This window comes from Gigantopelta aegis, unplaced genomic scaffold (assembly GCF_016097555.1).
Source record: "Gigantopelta aegis isolate Gae_Host unplaced genomic scaffold, Gae_host_genome ctg3512_pilon_pilon:::debris, whole genome shotgun sequence".
NCBI lineage: Eukaryota > Metazoa > Mollusca > Gastropoda > Neomphalida > Peltospiridae > Gigantopelta > Gigantopelta aegis.
In genome coordinates this window covers 50,868-70,000 of record NW_024533378.1, presented here as the reverse complement: position 1 = coordinate 70,000, position 19,133 = coordinate 50,868, and the positions used below count along the sequence as shown (strand labels likewise).

General features: G+C 39.7%; 1 protein-coding gene across 2 annotated transcripts; it reads left to right on the top strand.

Annotated features, from left to right (window-relative positions):
• Positions 1-7,126: 7,126 nt before the first annotated feature.
• Positions 7,127-13,433, top strand: LOC121392198. 2 transcript variants are annotated; one of them, XM_041523536.1, is made up of 4 exons: positions 7,127-7,270; positions 8,607-8,735; positions 10,087-10,326; positions 12,917-13,433. In XM_041523536.1, exons 1-4 carry the CDS (start codon positions 7,216-7,218, stop codon positions 13,150-13,152), a joined length of 660 nt encoding a protein of 219 aa, XP_041379470.1. In that variant the 5' UTR covers positions 7,127-7,215; the 3' UTR covers positions 13,153-13,433. The 2 variants fall into 2 exon arrangements, with proteins under 2 accessions (XP_041379470.1, XP_041379468.1); XM_041523534.1 differs by having other exon boundaries at positions 8,526-8,735.
• Positions 13,434-19,133: the final 5,700 nt, after the last annotated feature.

Sequence of the window (19,133 nt, the reverse complement as noted above, 5' to 3'; positions counted from 1 at the left end):
GGCCGCAGTGCAAAAACCTATTGATTCCTATACCTCAAAACCCATACCACCTAGGCTCGTAGCTTTTCTTTTAATCTAATTAGAGTTTGTACGGTAATGCGTGTAGTTATATCACCCACAATATTACTAGATGGATTTTCTTTACTAAAAGAAATGAAATATATAGACAACTTATTGAGGAACAATGCTTCAATGGCTATTATTAGTTTTGCTTTTGTATTAATCTGTTCTCATTAAAAAGTCGAAACTGTTTGTCCATTGCTTTAGGTTTCAACGTTTAATAGAGACCACCTGTCCAAGATGCATTTAGATTATAGTGGCAATCGTTGATTTTCAAGATGGCCGCCATACAATAGCTATTAGTACCAATATCTCGAGAATCTTTGCTACCTATACTCTAATATTTGAGGTCTAACTTTGAGTTTTGAGGTAATTAATGCAGTTATATCAATCAAGATATCTTACATGGATTTTGATTTTTATACATATAACCAAATATACATTTGAATTATTCAGGGGAAAAGTGCAACATTCCAATTCATCTAGTGCCACATCCAGTCGGACTCTTGTAACCATACTTAACCAATTCAGTGCAGGCTTTGAAAGACAAATTTAGGGTATTCCAATATTGCAGCACTCATACCACCTAGGCTCACAGTTTTTCTTCGGTCTAAATTAGAGTTTTGAGGGTAATATATGCAGTTATATCATGCCAAATATCACTAAATGGGTGTTTTATAAAAGGAACAAAATATACAAACACATTATTGAGGTAAAAACCTGTAAGGTCTTTTGGGAGTTTTCATTATGGTCGTTTTGCTGCAGGTTTTGGAAGCTAAAGTTAGCTTACGGGTATTCCACACAAGAATCCTGCACTAGCCATCGACAATCCTTCCCCGTACCTCGGGAGCGGGTGCATCTTGTTTATTTTTTTCACTGGTGACTCATATTTATTATTAGCTTGGTAAGCACACCGTCTTGAGTGCTTCAATGGGGCGGGTGGGTGGAATGGCTTCCAAATGTCTTCCTATTCTGGCATTAAACCACATTCCTTTCTTCATGAACATGTTCCAGGTCATTGGTCTTATCATAAGAGTTACTGGTGTCAGATATGAGTGTTGTGTAGATAAAGACACGTGTCACATCAAAGTAGTAGTTTCATGCACCCCAAAACATCCTTTTGCCTTTTTATTTCCAAAAGAAAGCAGACGTTATGTCCTATTAAAACACGTCATATATACAATAATGCCTACTTCCTCGAATACCTTTATCTTACTGATCTCTTCTAAATTATTTGATGCTACTCATAATGCATGTATCCCATACAGCATCGTCTTTTCGAATGTTCTGTGCGATATGAAACAAATACACGGTCGGCATACGCATCAAATGTCAGGTATCTGGTAACCAGGTATGTCTAACTGGTATGATTTTTGTTCGTGATCATTCACCACCAAGACTGCAGACTGCCTTGAAGTAAATAATCATTATATCTGGTGTCACCGTTATTCGTCGATGACCCAATCGTTCAATGCCACCATGAGTAAGCAGAAACTAGACTTTTAATTCATGTGCATTTCTTGCAAATGAATAATATACTGTAGGTAGTCGCGGCATAGATTAACTTGATTGCAAATTACAATACGAGAGGCATATATCGCTGATTCCTTACTTCACTGCACATGAAATTAAATATTTGAATATTTAATATTTTACTTCTCAAACAATGCAGAGTTCAATGCCATATTTCAAATCAAATCCGTTTTTCTTTTCCTCTTTTCAATTTTTTTTCTCTCTTTTATTTCTGCTCGACACGCTGCGTATATGTGGGCATTATTGACGCTTCACTACTGACGCGCTGACTACGCGCTGCGTTGGTGTAAGACGGCCTTAAGAATAATTATCCTTTATTTTAGGCTGATTCATGTAGACCATCTTTCCTTCCATGAATACACTTTAACACCGACCTATCTCTGCACACTCCACACAATTCTAGAATGAAATCCATGACACTTCAAAACTGTGTCCGAATCCACGTCACGTGCGTTACCGACCCTTTTTGGACATTCCTGCCCACCCCTTCACCAATGTCTAATGTGTTGGGGATATGTAACAATGGTAGCCAGTGAATTTATCATAAATTTCAAAAGAACAATTGGATGTCTATCAAATATTCAGTAAAGCACACAAGAACACCTTGATGTATCATAGTTATTCAGTAACGGTTGATAGACACGTCTGAATGTTAAATGTGTTACCATAGAAATGCTCATTTAAAAACGTCCCCCGTAAACTTGTTATTAATCAACATCATCTCTCACTGGAAATTTCACTGTCTTTGTGCTAATCACGGGCGGGTTCTAAAAATAATTTTCGCCTTTTATCTACCAGTCGTGGTACACTGCCTGGAACTAGAAATAGTCCAATGGGACCAGGATCGATCCAACACCGACCACACAACAAGCGAATATCTTACAACTGTGTCATGGATGGATGCTGATGGTGAATTTCTTTAATGTTTTCATTTTACTTATATTCAATAGAACGTGTAGGACAGCCATGTGTCGATTAATCGTAGTAAATTAGAAATGAAAGGAGTTTGTGTACAACTTTCGCTTCACTGGTTCTGTTTTGCTTTAGTAACTTTTCCCCACCGTGTACGCTGTCATAACTACTGTAGAATTAATTAATCATAAATTCGAATTGACGCGCACTATTGTTCCGTGCAAATCTAACGTGTCCTTTTTTCAATCGATCATCAGACTGACTTTTTATTCTTTATTATACACATAATTAACCTTACTATGGTAATAAAGACACTTCTTTTATTGAACATATATGCATTACAAAATCTCACATGCGTTGTTCACGTGTTAAGTCGATTGAACAAAAAGGTTGTTTTGTTCAACCACACCACTAGAGCACATTGATATATTAATTATCGGCTATTGGATGTCAAACATTTGGTAATTTTGACATATAGCCCGCTAAATTTTCCCATTGGTAGCAAGGCTTTTTTATAGACATCCCACAGACAGGACAGCACATACCACGGCCTTTGATATATCACACATCTGTTAATTCCAGAAAACTGTCCTGTGGAAGTAAGTTGTGTTACTTAATTAAACTTTTGTAATCATAATATATAAATAGCGTATGTAATGAATACACATTGAATATATGGAACAATGTACCGGAATTCTTCTCTTAGACTATAATATGTCAAAATTACCAAATGTTTGACATTCAATAGCCGATCATCAGTAAGTCACGGTACTCCAGTGTTGTCAATGTGCTCCAGTGGCGTTGTTAAACAAACCAAAAAATATTTAACTATAACTTTTGCTGTAGCTTGATGACAGGCGCGTCTCCAGGACGTTTAGCAGGGTGGGGGGTTTTCGGACCCTACCCTCCCCCCCCCCCCCCCCATCCTGTACTCTTACCTGGAAGATTTGTTATTGCTCTTGTTCTTAGTACAACAAGTCAAACTATCAAGTGCGGATTTAAGAGAGAATATGGGGTTCCACTAGATAAAATACTTTTATTGTTCTATATACATCTTCAATTTCTCTGTTTTTTAATGTCCCTTTATGGGATGTCTCGCCCCCCCCCCCCCCCCCCCCCCCCCCCCCCATCGGAAATATTAGATCTGCCCTTGAGGAATGTGGTTATTGTCTTATTATTCTAACACAGTATTGTTTTTTCTTTGTGTTGTTTTACCGGGATGTTAAATGAATAACATAAGTCACAAATTGTGTTGTACGTTGTATTTTCCATTCCAACATGAAACATTGTTTACAACGTGGTATTACATATAATATTATTGGTCTCAGCTGTTGGGTGAATGACACACATGTCTCCCGATAGAGTTATCATTGTGATTAAGAACCTCAAGGTTTAGGGTCAGCTCTTGGGTGAATGACACATGTCTCCCGATAGAGTTACCATTGTGATTAAGAACCTCAAGGGTTAGTGTCAGCTCTTGGTTGAATGACACACAGATCTCACGACAGAGTTACCATTGTGCTTAAGAACCTCAAGGGTTAGGGTCAGCTCTTGGGTGAAAGACACACAGATCTCACGACAGAGTTGTCATTGCGATTGAGAACCTCAAGGGTTAGGGTCAGCTCTTGGGTGAATGACACACAGATCTCACGACAGAGTTGTCACTGCGATTGAGAACCTCAAGTGTTAGGGTCAGCTCTTGGGTGAATGACACACAGATCTCACGACAGAGTTGCCAGTTGCCTCAAGGGTTAGGGTCAGCTCTTGGGTGAATGACACACAGATCTCACGACAGAGTTGCCATTGCGACTGAGAACCTCAAGGATTAGGGTCAGCTCTTGGGTGAATGATACACAGATCTCCCGATAAAGTTACCAGTGCGATTGAGAACCTCAAGGGTTAGGGTCAGCTCTTGGGTGAATGACACACAGATCTCACGACAGAGTTGCCATTGTGATTGAGAACCTCAAGGGTTAGGGTCAGCTCTTGGGTGAATGACACACAGATCTCACGACAGAGTTGCGATTGCGATTAAGAACCTCAAGGGTTAGGGTCAGCTCTTGGGTGAATGACATACAGATCTCACGACAGAGTTGTCATTGCGATTGAGAACCTCAAGGGTTAGGGTCAGCTCTTGGGTGAATGACACACAGATCTCACGACAGAGTTGCCATTGTGATTAAGAACCTCAAGTGTTAGGGTCAGCTCTTGGGTGAATGACACACAGATCTCACGAGAGAGTTGCCATTGCGACTGAGAACCTCAAGGATTAGGGTCAGCTCTTGGGTGAATGACACACAGATCTCCCGATAAAGTTACCAGTGCGATTGAGAACCTCAAGGGTTAGGGTCAGCTCTTGGGTGAATGACACACAGATCTCACGACAGTTACCATTGTGATTGAGAACCTCAAAGGTTAGGGTTAGCTCTTGGGTGAATGACACACAGATCTCACGACAGAGTTGCCATTGCGATTGAGAACCTCAAGGGTTAGGGTCAGCTCTTGGGTGAATAACACACAGATCTCATGACAGAGTTGCCATCGCGACTGAGAACCTCAAGAGTACAGACAGCAGAGATGTCCTCCTTGGGTCTGTCTTTTGTGTATGAAACCGAATACTTATAAGATGCTTGTGTCTGTTGACGCGTAATTGTCATGGTTTAAAGTCCTTCGGTGTTATATTTGAGTCTTGAATTTTTATATTGAAATTGATCATCACTTCATGTCTTAAATTACTATAGTTTGGCACCCAATAGCCGATGTATTTTTCGAGCTGGGGTGTCGTTAAACATTTATTTATTCATTCATTCATTCATTCATTCATTCATCCATCAATGCATCAATTCGTTCATTCAAGCCTTAGCTGTTAAGTTGTGGACAACAATTAAAACCATTCTGTTATTGATGGCTGCAATTTAATTTCACACTAATTGGTCTGATTGCTGGCCCATGATTAACTAACCATTAAATTATTGAAGACATAGCAGGACACAGAATAAAAATCACTTGGGTCGTACTTGCACAGTTCAATATATAAATTGCACTTGAATGTAGTCTTAAAGGGTGTATACTATCAAGTCAAATCCCATAGACGACAATAGTAACATATGTGGTTAAAACTCCTACCTGCAGCCACGGATATAAATACTACCACCCCTCACATTTAAAGTGAATCAGAAACAAATGGGGGCCAAGCTGTTCGTTTATGAGATAACGGGTAGCGTCTATGACTACCCTAGTTCTGCACACAATTCAAGTACTTTTTTTTGTTTACAGGTACCCCATACATGTTTCAAGCACAAGCCTACTTGACACATTGGTACTAGATGAAATAAAATTGCATTTTTCTTTTACCGAGATGGAACTATTATTTTTTGCAACCAACACACTCACATCTATAACCAATCACAGGACTTGTGGTGTTCACTTCTCTATCAAAAGTTGGGTGCACCTCGATCTTTGACCCAGCCAGAAGTTATTTGGTTTAGTACTACCTATAGAGACATTCCTGAGTTTGTTGCATTGTAAGATGTTTCCGACTAATAAAATGTTTCTATGATTAAACGTACATATTAAATACATTTCAGTCTCTGTATATTTAATGTGTTTCTGGTCGTCTTAATATTTGTAAGAAGCCCAAACTGGATTTCGTCTTCAAATAATTTCGCACGTACGAAAACAAATATGTTTGGAACTAAAATGAAATTTAACCTAGTACAATATTAGAACGATCAGAAACACGTTTAATATACAGCCATTAATATTGTATGCAGAAAACAATATAATTTATCTATAATTGCAATCATTAAAAAGTCCCTTTTAGTCCCTTTCCAAAAGTGCAGCAAACTCAGGAATGTCACTGTGACAATTCGAAAAAAAAAAAAATATATATATATATATATCAGAACAATTCAGCTTTGTGCACACAGAACACCCAGTTGGAGAATAAATAAATTAATAATAAATACTGTTCTTGTCCAGCTTTAGAATCTGATAAACAAGATGCGTGTAAAATTAGCAGAGGCAGATCCCGGGGTGGGGGTGATGGGGTGTGCAGGGGAACTGTCCTCTTTTAAAACATATTCAAGCGGCCTTGTTTTCTTCATTTGATTTTTTTTTCTATTGGGATCGTTGCTAATTTAAGACTCCGCTTCTATATAGCGGGCAGTTTCAATATAGATGGATGTTTGACATCCTATTTGAAACTACTTCGCCAATTTAAAACGAAGTTTGAAAAATAGCTGACATGTTGAACAACTGATATGATACTGGTGATGAAAGCTGATTTTATATATTTTATATGATGTATATATGTCAAACAACTACACAAATACACACAAACACACACGCAACACACAAGACTAAACATTGGGATGGGTATTATTTTCACGCTCTAAATGCTTCGGCAAATTTGAAGCTTCAAGTTTGAAATTGGCTAAATGGTTTAAAACTGAGATTCAAATTAACGGCAAGCTTCAATTTAGCAGTTAACATGCCCTTTTCCCGTTAGTCACCCCGAAAATATTTCTGGATCTGCCCGCCCCTGATGAGCCCAAACACAGTGAAAATTCCCAGTGAGAGACACGTTTATATCACGTTTACGGGAGCGTTCATGAATAGTTTTCCTTCAAGCTTCCACAGTTGCAACATTTCAATTTTCTATTTGGTCTGTTCGAGAGACGGAAAAGGAGAAACAAGATTTGTGTTACGATGTTGAAATATGTTGGTGTTTGGATGATGACATTGTGTGTAGTACGACTTAATAGTACGTATGAGCTAAACTAAATACAGACAGACAGATAGATAGACGGATATACAGACATATATAGAGATAGGGATAGAGATGAAATTAAAGTTCCTTTTTGTTTAACGATATCTCTAGAGTGCATTGATTTATTGATCTTCGGCTATTGTCTGTCAAACATTTGGTAATGTTGACATATAGCTGGGGCGTAGCCAGAGAGGTAAAAACGCCGAGCAAAACCCAGACCTGTAAAATAGATATCAGTGTCATGGGGGGGGGGGGGGGGGGGGAATCTGGTGAGATTCCACACGACGCAAGCCCCTCGTCTGCCTGATGCTGGCTACGCCATTGTATAGTCTTAGAGAGGAAACCCGCTAATTGATTTAAACAGGGATCTTTTATGTGCACCATCCGACAGATATATCAGTCGTGATCCACAGACGTTGTGTTTGCTATTTTGTGTGTGTGTGTGTGTGTGTGTGTGTCTCTCTCTCTCTCTCTCTCTCTCTCTCTCTCTCTCTCTCTCTCTCTCTCTCTCTCTCTCTCTCTCTGTGTGTCTCGTGTGTGTGTGTGAGTGTGTGTGTGTGTGTGTGTGTGTGTGTTTGTGTATGTTTGTGTGTGTTTGTCTGGCTCGTGTGCGCGTGTGTGTGTGCGGCTCGTGTGTGTGTGTGTGTCTTCATTTCTGTGTGTGTGTCTCTGTGTGTGTGTGTGTGTCTATGTGTCTCTGTCTTCATTTGTGTGTGTGTGTGTGTGTGTGTGTGTGTGTGTGTGTGTGTGTGTGTGTGTGTGTGTGTGTGTGCATGTGCATGTGTCTGCGTGTTTATGTGCGTGTGTCTGTGTGTGAATGTGTGTGGCTTGTGTGTGTGTGTGTGTGTGTGTGTGTGTGTCTCTGTGTGTGTGCATGTCTGTTTATGTGTGTGTGTGTGAATGTGTGTGGCTTGTGTGTGTGTCTGTGTGTGTGTATGTGTGTGTGTGTCTGTGGTGTGTGTGTGTGTGTGTGTCTGTGTGTACATGTGTGTGTGTGTGCGAATGTGTGTGGCTGTGTGTGTGTGTGTGTGTATGTGTGTGTGTGTCTTGTGTTTGTGGTTGTGTGTGCATGTGCATGTGTCTGCGTGTTTATGTGCGTGTGTCTGTGTGTGAATGTGTGTGGCTTGTGTGTGTGTGTGTGTGAGCGTGCGTGCGTGCGTGCGTGCGTGCGTGTGTGTGTGCTGAAGTTAATCATTAATTAATTTTCATTCATATTGTTTGACTGGTTTTTCTGTTTGTTTTTTATCAGGAACTTTTTCAAACGTTGCTTTTCATAAACCTGCCACCATGAGTACAGTGTTTAACGTTAATAACGTAGCATCTCGTGCAGTGGATGGAAACACGAGCTTATCCGCAGCAACGAAATACGGCGACATGGAACCGTGGTGGATGGTGGATCTGCGTGGCTACTTTGACATACATGACGTCATCGTCACGAACTTCACTTATAGCAATTTGTGTAAGTACTATATTTCAACAGCTACGTGTATTGTTTAGTTTTTTTCTTCTTTTTTTAAAGTAAAGTTTATTAACCCAGAAGTAGTTTGGTAGTGTCAGGGTTTGGGACCGTGATATCACTACATGTTAGAAATTGTACGTAATCGGTGTTTCTGCCAGAATGAAGTTTTTGGGTATGGCGCTATGTAACTGAATTACAACCAAAGGCAACCCCCGAAAGAAAATGGGTTAATTTTAGGGTTAGGGTTTAAAAAAGCATACAATAATGAGTAATAAGAGTAATTAAATTTGTCAAAAAGTCAACTTTAAAAAATAAAAAATATATATTCAACCACGAATAAATTTATGAAGTAACTGATATGTACAACGTTCCATATAAATATAAATAGAAAACATCCAAATAGCCATTCATACCACGAGTAAGTTTATGAAGTAACTGACTGGTACTACGCCCCTAAATGATGTTGCACAACGCCATAAGTATAAGTGGCGGGACGTAGCCCAGTGGTAAAGCGCTCGCTTGATGCGCGGTCGGTTTAGAATCGATCACCGTCGGTGGGCCCATTCGGCTATTTCTCGTTCCAGCCAGTGCACCACGACTGGTATATCAGTGTGCTCTAGTGGTGTCGTTAAACAAACAAACAAACAAACTTTGATAAGTATAAGCACGTTCAGCTGAAACGTTTTCTCAACGTCCTAGAAGAATCATGTACCCTCGTATTTGATCCTAATAGTGAGGTAGGCCTGTGGTAGAATTACCTATGACCTAAAACAAATTGATACACACGGTTTTTGTTTGTTTGTTTGTTTGTTTGTTGTTTGTTTTTGTTTGTTGTTGTTTTGTTTTTTTGTTTTTTTGTTTTTTTTTTGTTTTTTTTTGCTGTGACGTAGGAGACGACGACTGTAAACACAATAGTTCAGCACACATACCATTTTGTTAAAGTTACCGCATATTTCAATTCATTTATATTTCTTTTCGTGCTTATATCCAATTAAGGTTCGGGGGCGGGACGTAGCTAAGTGTTACAGCGCTCGCCTGAGATGCGCGATCGATCTGGATTCGATTCCCCCCGGCAGTGCTCCACGACTAGTGTAACAAAGGCCGTGGTATGTACTATCTTGTCTATAATACATGACGTTACCATCACGAACACGGCAGATTCTGTAAGTACAACTCTCTCTCTCTCTCTCTCTCTCTCTCTCTCTCTCTCTCTCTCTCTCTCTCTCTCTCTCTCTCTCTCTCTCTCTCTCGCTCTCCCTCAATAAGCATATGGCAAAATTCTTACTACTGCTTAAGATGTCATTTAACAATAAAGTATTCCGTTCCTTTAAAATATGAATTTGTGTTGCAGGGAGGCGACTTCACAGCTTCACCATTGACGTGTTTATGGAGAATCCAATAGGCTGTGCACGCGCCACCCCAGTCCAGTGCTACAACCGCAACGACACACTGGGGCGTGGTGAGACTGTACAGTTTAAATGCCGCTCGCCCGTGATTGGTCGATTCGTCCGTATTAAGAAGTGGAGAATGGAGAACAATTATGACACACTAATGCTTTCTGAGGTTCAGGTTCTTGGCACAAGGGCGACAGGTTAGTTAGTATGACCGGCCTCGGTAGTGTCGTGGTTAGGCCATCGGAAATAAGGCTGGTAGGCACTGGGTTCACAGCTCGGTATCGGTGTTGCGAAATATATCCGCCCTCCCCCCCCCCCCCCCCATTCTATTTCCAAATAAAATCGCCCCTGAATTGGGGTTAGGGTTAGGGTTAGGGTTAGGGTTAGGGTAGGGTTAGGATTAGTATTAGGGTTAGGGTTAGGGTTAGGACTAGGGTTAGGACTAGGGCTAGGGGAGGTTTCATTTCGTGGGTCAGGCCGATTCTATTTCAAGGGGAGGGGTTAATTTTGAAATAGATTCGTCGGGGGTGGGAGAACATTTTGAGGGAGCGATTGTATTTTGTGACACCGGCTATTCTATTTCGTAAGACCACTACACCTTATTGTCACTCTCACTAACCACTGACAAGTCTAACCCGCTGTCCTAGACAGAAAGAGGTGTATGTCCAGGACAGCGTGCTTGAACCTTAATTGGATATAAGCACGGAAATAAGTTGAAATGAAATAGTTGTCTGATTGGTTGTCTGGTTGCTTGGTTGGTTGTCTGGTTGGTTGTTTGGTTATCTGGTTGTCTGGTTTGTTGGTTGTCTGGTTGGTTATTTGTTTGTCTGGTTGGTTGGTTGGTTGTCCGGTTGGTTGGTTGTTTGGTTGGTTGGTTGGTTGTCTGGTTGGTTGTTTTGTTGTCTGGTTGATTGGTTAGTTGTCTGGCTGGTTTGTTAGGTGGCTGGTAGGGGTAGTGGATGGGTGGTTGGTTGGTTGTCTGGTTGATTGGTTGGTTCTCTGCATGGTTTGTTAGGTGGCTGGATGTGGTAGTGGATAACTGGTCGGTTGGGTGTCCGGTTGGTTGGTTTGTTGGGTGGTTGTCTAGTTGGTTGGTTGGTTTGGTGATTGTCTAGTTGGTTGGTTTGCTGGCGGTTGTGTTGTGTATTTGTTTCTTTGGTGATTGTCTAGTTGGTTGGTTTGTTTGGTGATTGTCTAGTTGGTTGGTTGGTTTGGTGATTGTCTAGTTGGTTGGTTTGTTGGCGGTTGTGTTGTGTATTTGTTTGTTTGGTGATTGTCTAGTTGATTGGTTTGCTGGCGGTTGTGTTGTGTAGTTGTTTGTTTGTTGATTGTCTAGTTGGTTGGTTGGTTGGTTTGGTGATTGTCTAGTTGGTTGGTTTGTTGGCGGTTGTGTTGTGTATTTGTTTGTTTGGTTATTGTCTAGTTGGTTGGTTTGTTGGGTGATTGTCTAGTTGGTTTGTTTGTTGGGCGGTTGTGTAGTTTGTTTGTTGGGCGATTGTCTAGTTGGTTGGTGTGTTAAGCAGTTGGTTCATTGGCTGGTTGGTTTATTGGTTTATTGGACGGGAGGGTAGGTGGGTGGTTGGTTGGCTTTTTAAACATATATGTCTTTTAGGCAACATGCAGGGTCGGTAGTCTGATGTTAAAAACAATGTTTTTGTCTTTTAGGCAACATGCAGGGTCGGTAGTCTGGTGTTAAAAACAATGTTTTACTCTTTTTACTTACATATCAATAAAATAATAATAATAATAATAATAATAATAATAATAATTATTATTATTATTATTATTATTATTATTAGAAGAAGAAAAAAATCACGAAAAGGCAATACATTAAAAAAAATCCTTTAGGGCTGGCCTTTGTTTTTTCAATGTATGGTTGGGTTCCCGGAAGCACAATTGTTTTTTGTTTCTTTCTTTTTTTTCCTTCTGTTTTTCTTCTTCTTTTTTTCGGCTTCGTTTCTTTCATTCTTACACCTGAAATATTCCAAGGTAAGACGTAGGCTAGTTATGTGTTTGCATAATTGCTTGTCTGTTGTCTGTCTGTGCGTCCGTGTGTGTACATTCGTCCGTTCGTTTGTTGCATTATTTTTTAAATAATAATAATAAAATAAAACAAAATTAAATAAATAAAAAGTATAATAATAAAATACTTCCGTTACTTCGTTTTATTAACATTATAGGAATTCATTTCTCAGTCCAACCTGTGCACCACGACTGGTACATCAAATGCCGTGGTATGTGCTATCGTATCTTTGAGATTTTGCATATAAAAGATCCCTTACTGGCCATATACAAGTAAATGTATTTAATACAGTCATGTAGAAGTAAATATAATCAAGTTCTGAAAACATAAAAAACCCAGTAGGTTAGTTCTTAGTTGTTAGTCAGTGACGGATCCAGAAAATCCTCTTTTTGGGGAGGAGGGGGGGGGGGCAGTGACATCAGGTCGGATGCCAAGGGAACTTTGGGGGAGGTTTGGAGGAGGATCGAAAAAAAAGAAAATTAATATATAATAAAATTATAACTATCGCAAAATTTAGGGGTGGGGGAGGGGGAGGGAGGGGGGCAGGGGACCGCCTCTGTTAGTGGTTAGTGAGAGAGAGGTCAGTGTAGTGGCCTTAAACCTATCCCCCGAGTCGCTTCAACTCGCTCTGGGTGAGAGCCGATACCGGGATACGAACCCTGTACCTACCACACTGGGTATGTGTTAGTATTTTGTATTAGTAAATGGTTCTATAAAATGGTAACTTTGTAACTTTAATAAATAATGATCATTGTTATTAACAGATTGTGCTTTCTCTCGACTTTTTCACCGTGTACGAGAGACGCGACTGAACTCGGCAAATGACGTCATTTCCGGCGTTGACGTCATGAATTGCGCGAGCAGATGCGGCCGTCGCGATTGTTTGGCATTCATCTACAACCAGAACAGCCAACAGTGTCAGCTCATTTCAGCTCCGACGTTTGACGATTCAACAACGATGACGTCATCGTGGGATTACTACGGAGTGGATCTTTGTTGATCTGATTAATATCTGAACGGGATTTTATAAAGAGGGATCCTAAAATTATAAAAAGAGGAAATTTATATCTGCAAATTACTCAAGCTCCAGAACGGGGCGAGAATTCTAGGACATTTGATGGCAATTTACTTTCAGTTTGCTACATTTCTGCTTGAAACATTTTGTATGATTAAAACTTGTTAATTGTACCACCCATATTCGTCTATACATTCGTCAGAGCATGTTATATTGAAGGCATCATTCTAAAAGAAATTTCATCGGAATAAATAGGATTACCCAAACCGGTTGTTTCCCTTCATTATTATTGATTTGTTAAAAGGACTGTCCCGAGTTTGCAGCCATTGTAAGATGTTTGCGATAACAGAGCCTTTTTGGCGACTACTATGTCATACTAAATACATTTTTCTTGTTTAGAATACCAGTGTCTGTATATCGAATGTGTTTGCGGTCATATATTAATGTTTGTAGCACTCAGTTTTTACTTTAATTCGTGATATATATTTGTTCGTACGTACGATATTATCGGGAGGTAAAATCCAGCCTGGGCTACTATAAGCATTGGGACAACAGTAAACACCTTGTCAATACAGACACTAATATTTTAAATATTTTTATTATTATTAATTAATTTGTATGTTACGTCATCGAAAAGGTTCTATTGGTCGGACACATTTTACAAAGGTTGTAAACTCAGGACTGTCCCTTTAAAGTGTTTATGGCGTTACAGATATGTTATTCGGGTCATTTGATTGTAGTGACTGGGAGAATAATAATTGTAGCCCCCCCCCCCCCCCCCCCCACACACACACACAATCCCCCACCCTTCACCGAGCCCCATTTATCGAAGGCTAGACACGGGCCTGAGTAAATGACATTGTACCTACCCTCTAAACTCTTCAATAATCGCTCTTGGTTGTATGGCGGTTAAGCATTTTAACTTGAGGATGGTAGGTACTGGGTTCGCAGCCCGGCTCCCATCTAGAGTGAGTTCCACGACTCGATGGTTAGGTATAAGGCCACTACACCGACTTCTTTCTAGCTAACCACTAACAAGCTAACAATTAACTCACTGTCCTGAACAGACAGCCCAGATAGCTGAGGTGTGTGACCAGGACAGCATGATTGAACCTTAAAGTGGATATAAGCACGAAAATAAGTATATACAAACTGTTCTGGGATATGCGATTAACAAACAGGAGTGGATCTAAGGAAGGATTTGGGGGAGGGGTCCAGCGTATCTAAGAAATACAAGATGCAGCTTTGTTTTTGTTTTTAGATGTTTCCCGTCCAAATATCAGAAATGCTAGGACTGCCCCTGGGATAAGTAGTTACGTCCAACTATTAAAAATGCCAGGTCCACCCCTGGGATAGGTGGTTATGTCCGACAATTAGAAATGCTAGGTCTGCCCCTGAGATAGGTGGTTACGTCTGACTATTAGAAATGCTAGGTCCGACCCTGAGATAGGTGGTTACACCCCTGAGATAGGTGGTTACGTCTGACTATTAGAAATGCTAGGTCCGACCCTGAGATAGGTGGTTACGTCTGACTATTAGAAATGCTAGGTCCGTCCCTGAGATAGGTCGTTACGTCTGACTATTAGAAATGCTAGGTCGGCCCCTGAGATAGGTCATTACGTCTGACTCTTAGAAATGCTAGGTCCGCCCCTGAGATAGGTGGTTACGTCTGACTATTAGAAATGCTAGGTCCGCCCCTGAGATAGGTGGTTACGTCCGACTATTAGAAATGCTAGGTTCGCCCCTGAGATAGGTGGTTACATCCAACTATAGGTTGACGGTCCGCCCTGAGATAGGTGGTTACATCCAACTATAAGAAATGCTAGGTCGGCCCCTGAGATAGGTGGTTACATCCGACTATTAGAAATGTTAGGTTAGCCCCTGAGATAGGTGGTTACGTCTGATTCTTGGAAATGCTAGTACCGCTCCTGAGAGAGGTGGTTACGTCTGACTATCAAAAATGCTAGGTCCACCCCTGAAATAGGTGGTTACGCCCCTGAGATAGGTGGTTACGTCTACACCACACGGCACGAGTCTCTAGTAGGAGAAGAGCCGATTATAACAAGAAACCATTACGATGTCATCGCTTGCAAAAACAAACTGTACTTCAACTATATCGCTATTTCTAAGTCTGTCCGTATTTTGTGTAGATCATATGTACCCTTAAGTCGTACTACACACACACACACAAGGACATCTAAACACCAACATCTCTAACTTTGTTTCTTTGTATTTTGTGTAGCTCATATGTACCATTAAGTCGCACTACACACACACACACACACACACACACACACGGCACAGTCTCCACACAGAAGACCGACATACACACACACACACACACATGTACACTTGCACGTCCACACACTGTACACAACTATATCGCTATTTCTAAGTCTGTCCGTATTTTGTGTAGATCATATGTACCCTTAAGTCGTACTACACACACACACACACACAAACACCAATATCTCTAACTTTGTTTGTTTGTATTTTGTGTAGCTCATATGTACCATTAAGTCGCACTACACACACACACACACACACACACACACACACACACACACACACACACACACACACAGGACGTCCACACACCAACATATCTAACTCTTTATGTCTGCATTTTGTGTAGATCATATGTACCATTAAGTCGTACTACACACACAAGGACATCTAAACACCAACATCGATACAGTTCATGGACCATAACCATCTTATAAATTCCCTGGAAACATTGTTTTAAAAGTGAAAAAAAAAGAGTAGTTTGAGATGGCTTTGAATGCCTTTTTTCAGTGGTTCTGTTGACATTGTCTGAGAGTGTCACGTGTTATCACCACCAACTCGGGACTCATATTCAAAGGAGACTAAAGGTCATCCCACTCTAGCGCAGCGCGTCGGCAGCAAAAATCATTTCCAATGAATTACCATATACATATTTCCACTAGCGCAGTTTTTTTCGATCGTTCGAACAATTTTTGCTGCTTGCTGCTCTGACGCGCACAGAAACCCCCAGTTTATGATGTCATAATGTTGTAATATTTTAGATCTTCCACCAAAAAAACACGTGTTGACACCATTGACGAACATCTTTATTTTACTGAAAAGCAATGCCAAAACAAAATATTAACGAAAAAAGGTTGATCATAGAGGTGCAGAAACACCCATGGTCCATGGGCCAGACCCCGAAATTTAACGCATTTGTATCTCATGAGCGGGCAAATGTTCATGGTGTTTTTAATAGACATATGCTTGTAGTTAATAAATTAGTATGATAGACTTTTGTAAGGAGCAGCTTTTTATTTTTAATAGCCTTATGTCTGTAGTTAATAAATTAGTATGATAGACTTTTGTAAGGAGCAGCTTTTTCATGGTGGTTTTAATAGCCTTATGCCTGTAGTTAATAAATTAGTATCATAGACTTTTGTAAGGAGCAGCTTTTTCATGGTGTTTTTAATAGCCTTATGTCTGTAGTTAATAAATTAGTATGATAGACTTTTGTAAGGAGCAGCTTTTTCATGGTGTTTTTAATAGCCTTATGCCTGTAGTTAATAAATTAGTATGATAGACTTTTGTAAGGAGCAGCTTTTTCATGGATATCACCCCATAAACATATTGAGGCGAGGACAGATTATTGTACAATATTTTGGTGGAAGAGAGAACAAAATGTATCATAACTTTGCAACCAATAGACATAGCCGCACACATTAGCACTCAAAATGTTTATATTAAACCCTCTCGAAACACTGATATACAATATATACTAATAGGTGTAATAATTATGTCATCATAGGTCAAACGGTCATGACATTTTGTTGATTTAAAATAAAATCCGACACCTTGGCATTAATGGTACTGCTGCTTCATGTATGAAGGACATTTTCAACGCAGCTGCCTAGAATGTGAATGATAGACAACCTGTGAGTAATTAAAGGCGTCATTGTAAAATTAGTTTGAAAAATGTGCCTTTACAACAAACGACAGAAAGTCATATTTACAAAACTAACATAAAAGTCTGAAAAACACATAATTACTTTGCAAGTAGTCAACAGATCCTTACACACTACCAGTAACAATTTGAAAATATTTTACCATTGCCTTAGAATTCAACTTTTAAAAAGGACCACTTGTCCAAGATACGTATGTTCGCCATCATGAATTTCCAAGATGGCGGCAATGCAAAAACCTATTGATTCCTATACCTCAAAACCCATACCACCTAGGCTCGTAGCTTTTCTTTTAATCTAATTAGAGTTTGTACGGTAATGCGTGTAGTTATATCACCCACAATATTACTAGATGGATTTTCTTTACTGAAAGAAATGAAATATATAGACAACTTATTGAGGAACAATGCTTCAATGGCTATTATTAGTTTTGCTTTTGTATTAATCTGTTCTCATTAAAAAGTCGAAACTGTTTGTCCATTGCTTTAGGTTTCAACTTTTAATAGAGACCACCTGTCCAAGATGCATTTAGATTATAGTGGCAATCGTTGATTTTCAAGATGGCCGCCATACAATAGCTATTAGTACCAATATCTCGAGAATCTTTGCTACCTATACTCTAATATTTGAGGTCTAACTTTGAGTTTTGAGGTAATTAATGCAGTTATATCAATCAAGATATCCTACATGGATTTTGATTTTTATACATATAACCAAATATACATTTGAATTATTCAGGGGAAAAGTGCAACATTCCAATTCATCTAGTGCCACATCCAGTCGGACTCTTGTAACCATACTTAACCAATTCAGTGCAGGCTTTGAAAGACAAATTTAGGGTATTCCAATATTGCAGCATTCATACCACCTAGGCTCACAGTTTTTCTTCGGTCTAAATTAGAGTTTTGAGGGTAATATATGCAGTTATATCATGCCAAATATCACTAAATGGGTGTTTTATAAAAGGAACAAAATATACAAACACATTATTGAGGTAAAAACCTGTAAGGTCTTTTGGGAGTTTTCATTACGGTCGTTTTGCTGCAGGTTTTGGAAGCTAAAGTTAGCTTACGGGTATTCCACACAAGAATCCTGCACTAGCCATCGACAATCCTTCCCCGTACCTCGGGAGCGGGTGCATCTTGTTTATTTTTTTCACTGGTGACTCATATTTATTATTAGCTTGGTAAGCACACCGTCTTGAGTGCTTCAATGGGGCATACCGGGTGGGTGGAATGGCTTCCAAATGTCTTCCTATTCTGGCATTACAACACATTCCTTTCTTCATCAACATGTTCCAGGTCATTGGTCTTATCATAAGAGTTACTGGTGTCAGATATGAGTGTTGTGTAGATAAAGACACGTGTCACATCAAAGTAGCAGTTTCATGCACCCCAACACATCCTTTTGTCTTTTTATTTCCAAAAGAAAGCAGACGTTATGTCCTATTAAAACACGTCATATATACAATAATGCCTACTTCCTCGAATACCTTTATCTTACTGATCTCTTCTAAATTATTTGATGCTACTCATAATGCGTGTATCCCATACAGCATTGTCTTTTCGAATGTTCTACGCTATATGAAACAAATACACGGTCGGCATACGCATCAAATGTCAGGTATCTGGTAACCAGGTAGGTCTAACTGGTATGGTTTTTGTTCACCACCAAGACTGCAGACTGCCGTGAAGTAAATAATCATTATATCTGGTGTCACCGTTATTCATCGATGAACCAATCGTTCAATGCCACCATGAGTAAGCAGACAGTTGACTTTTAATTCATGTGCATTCCTTTCAAATGAATAATATACTGTAGGTAGTCGCGGCATGGATTAACTTGATTGCATATTACAATACGAGAGGCATATATCGCCGATTCCGTTCTTCACTGCACATGAAATTGAATATTTGAATATTTAATATTTTACTTCTAAAAAAATGCAGAGTTCAATGCCATTTGTTTCTCTTTCAAATAGCTATTCTCTACTTTACTAATTCGATGGACTTGTTTCTC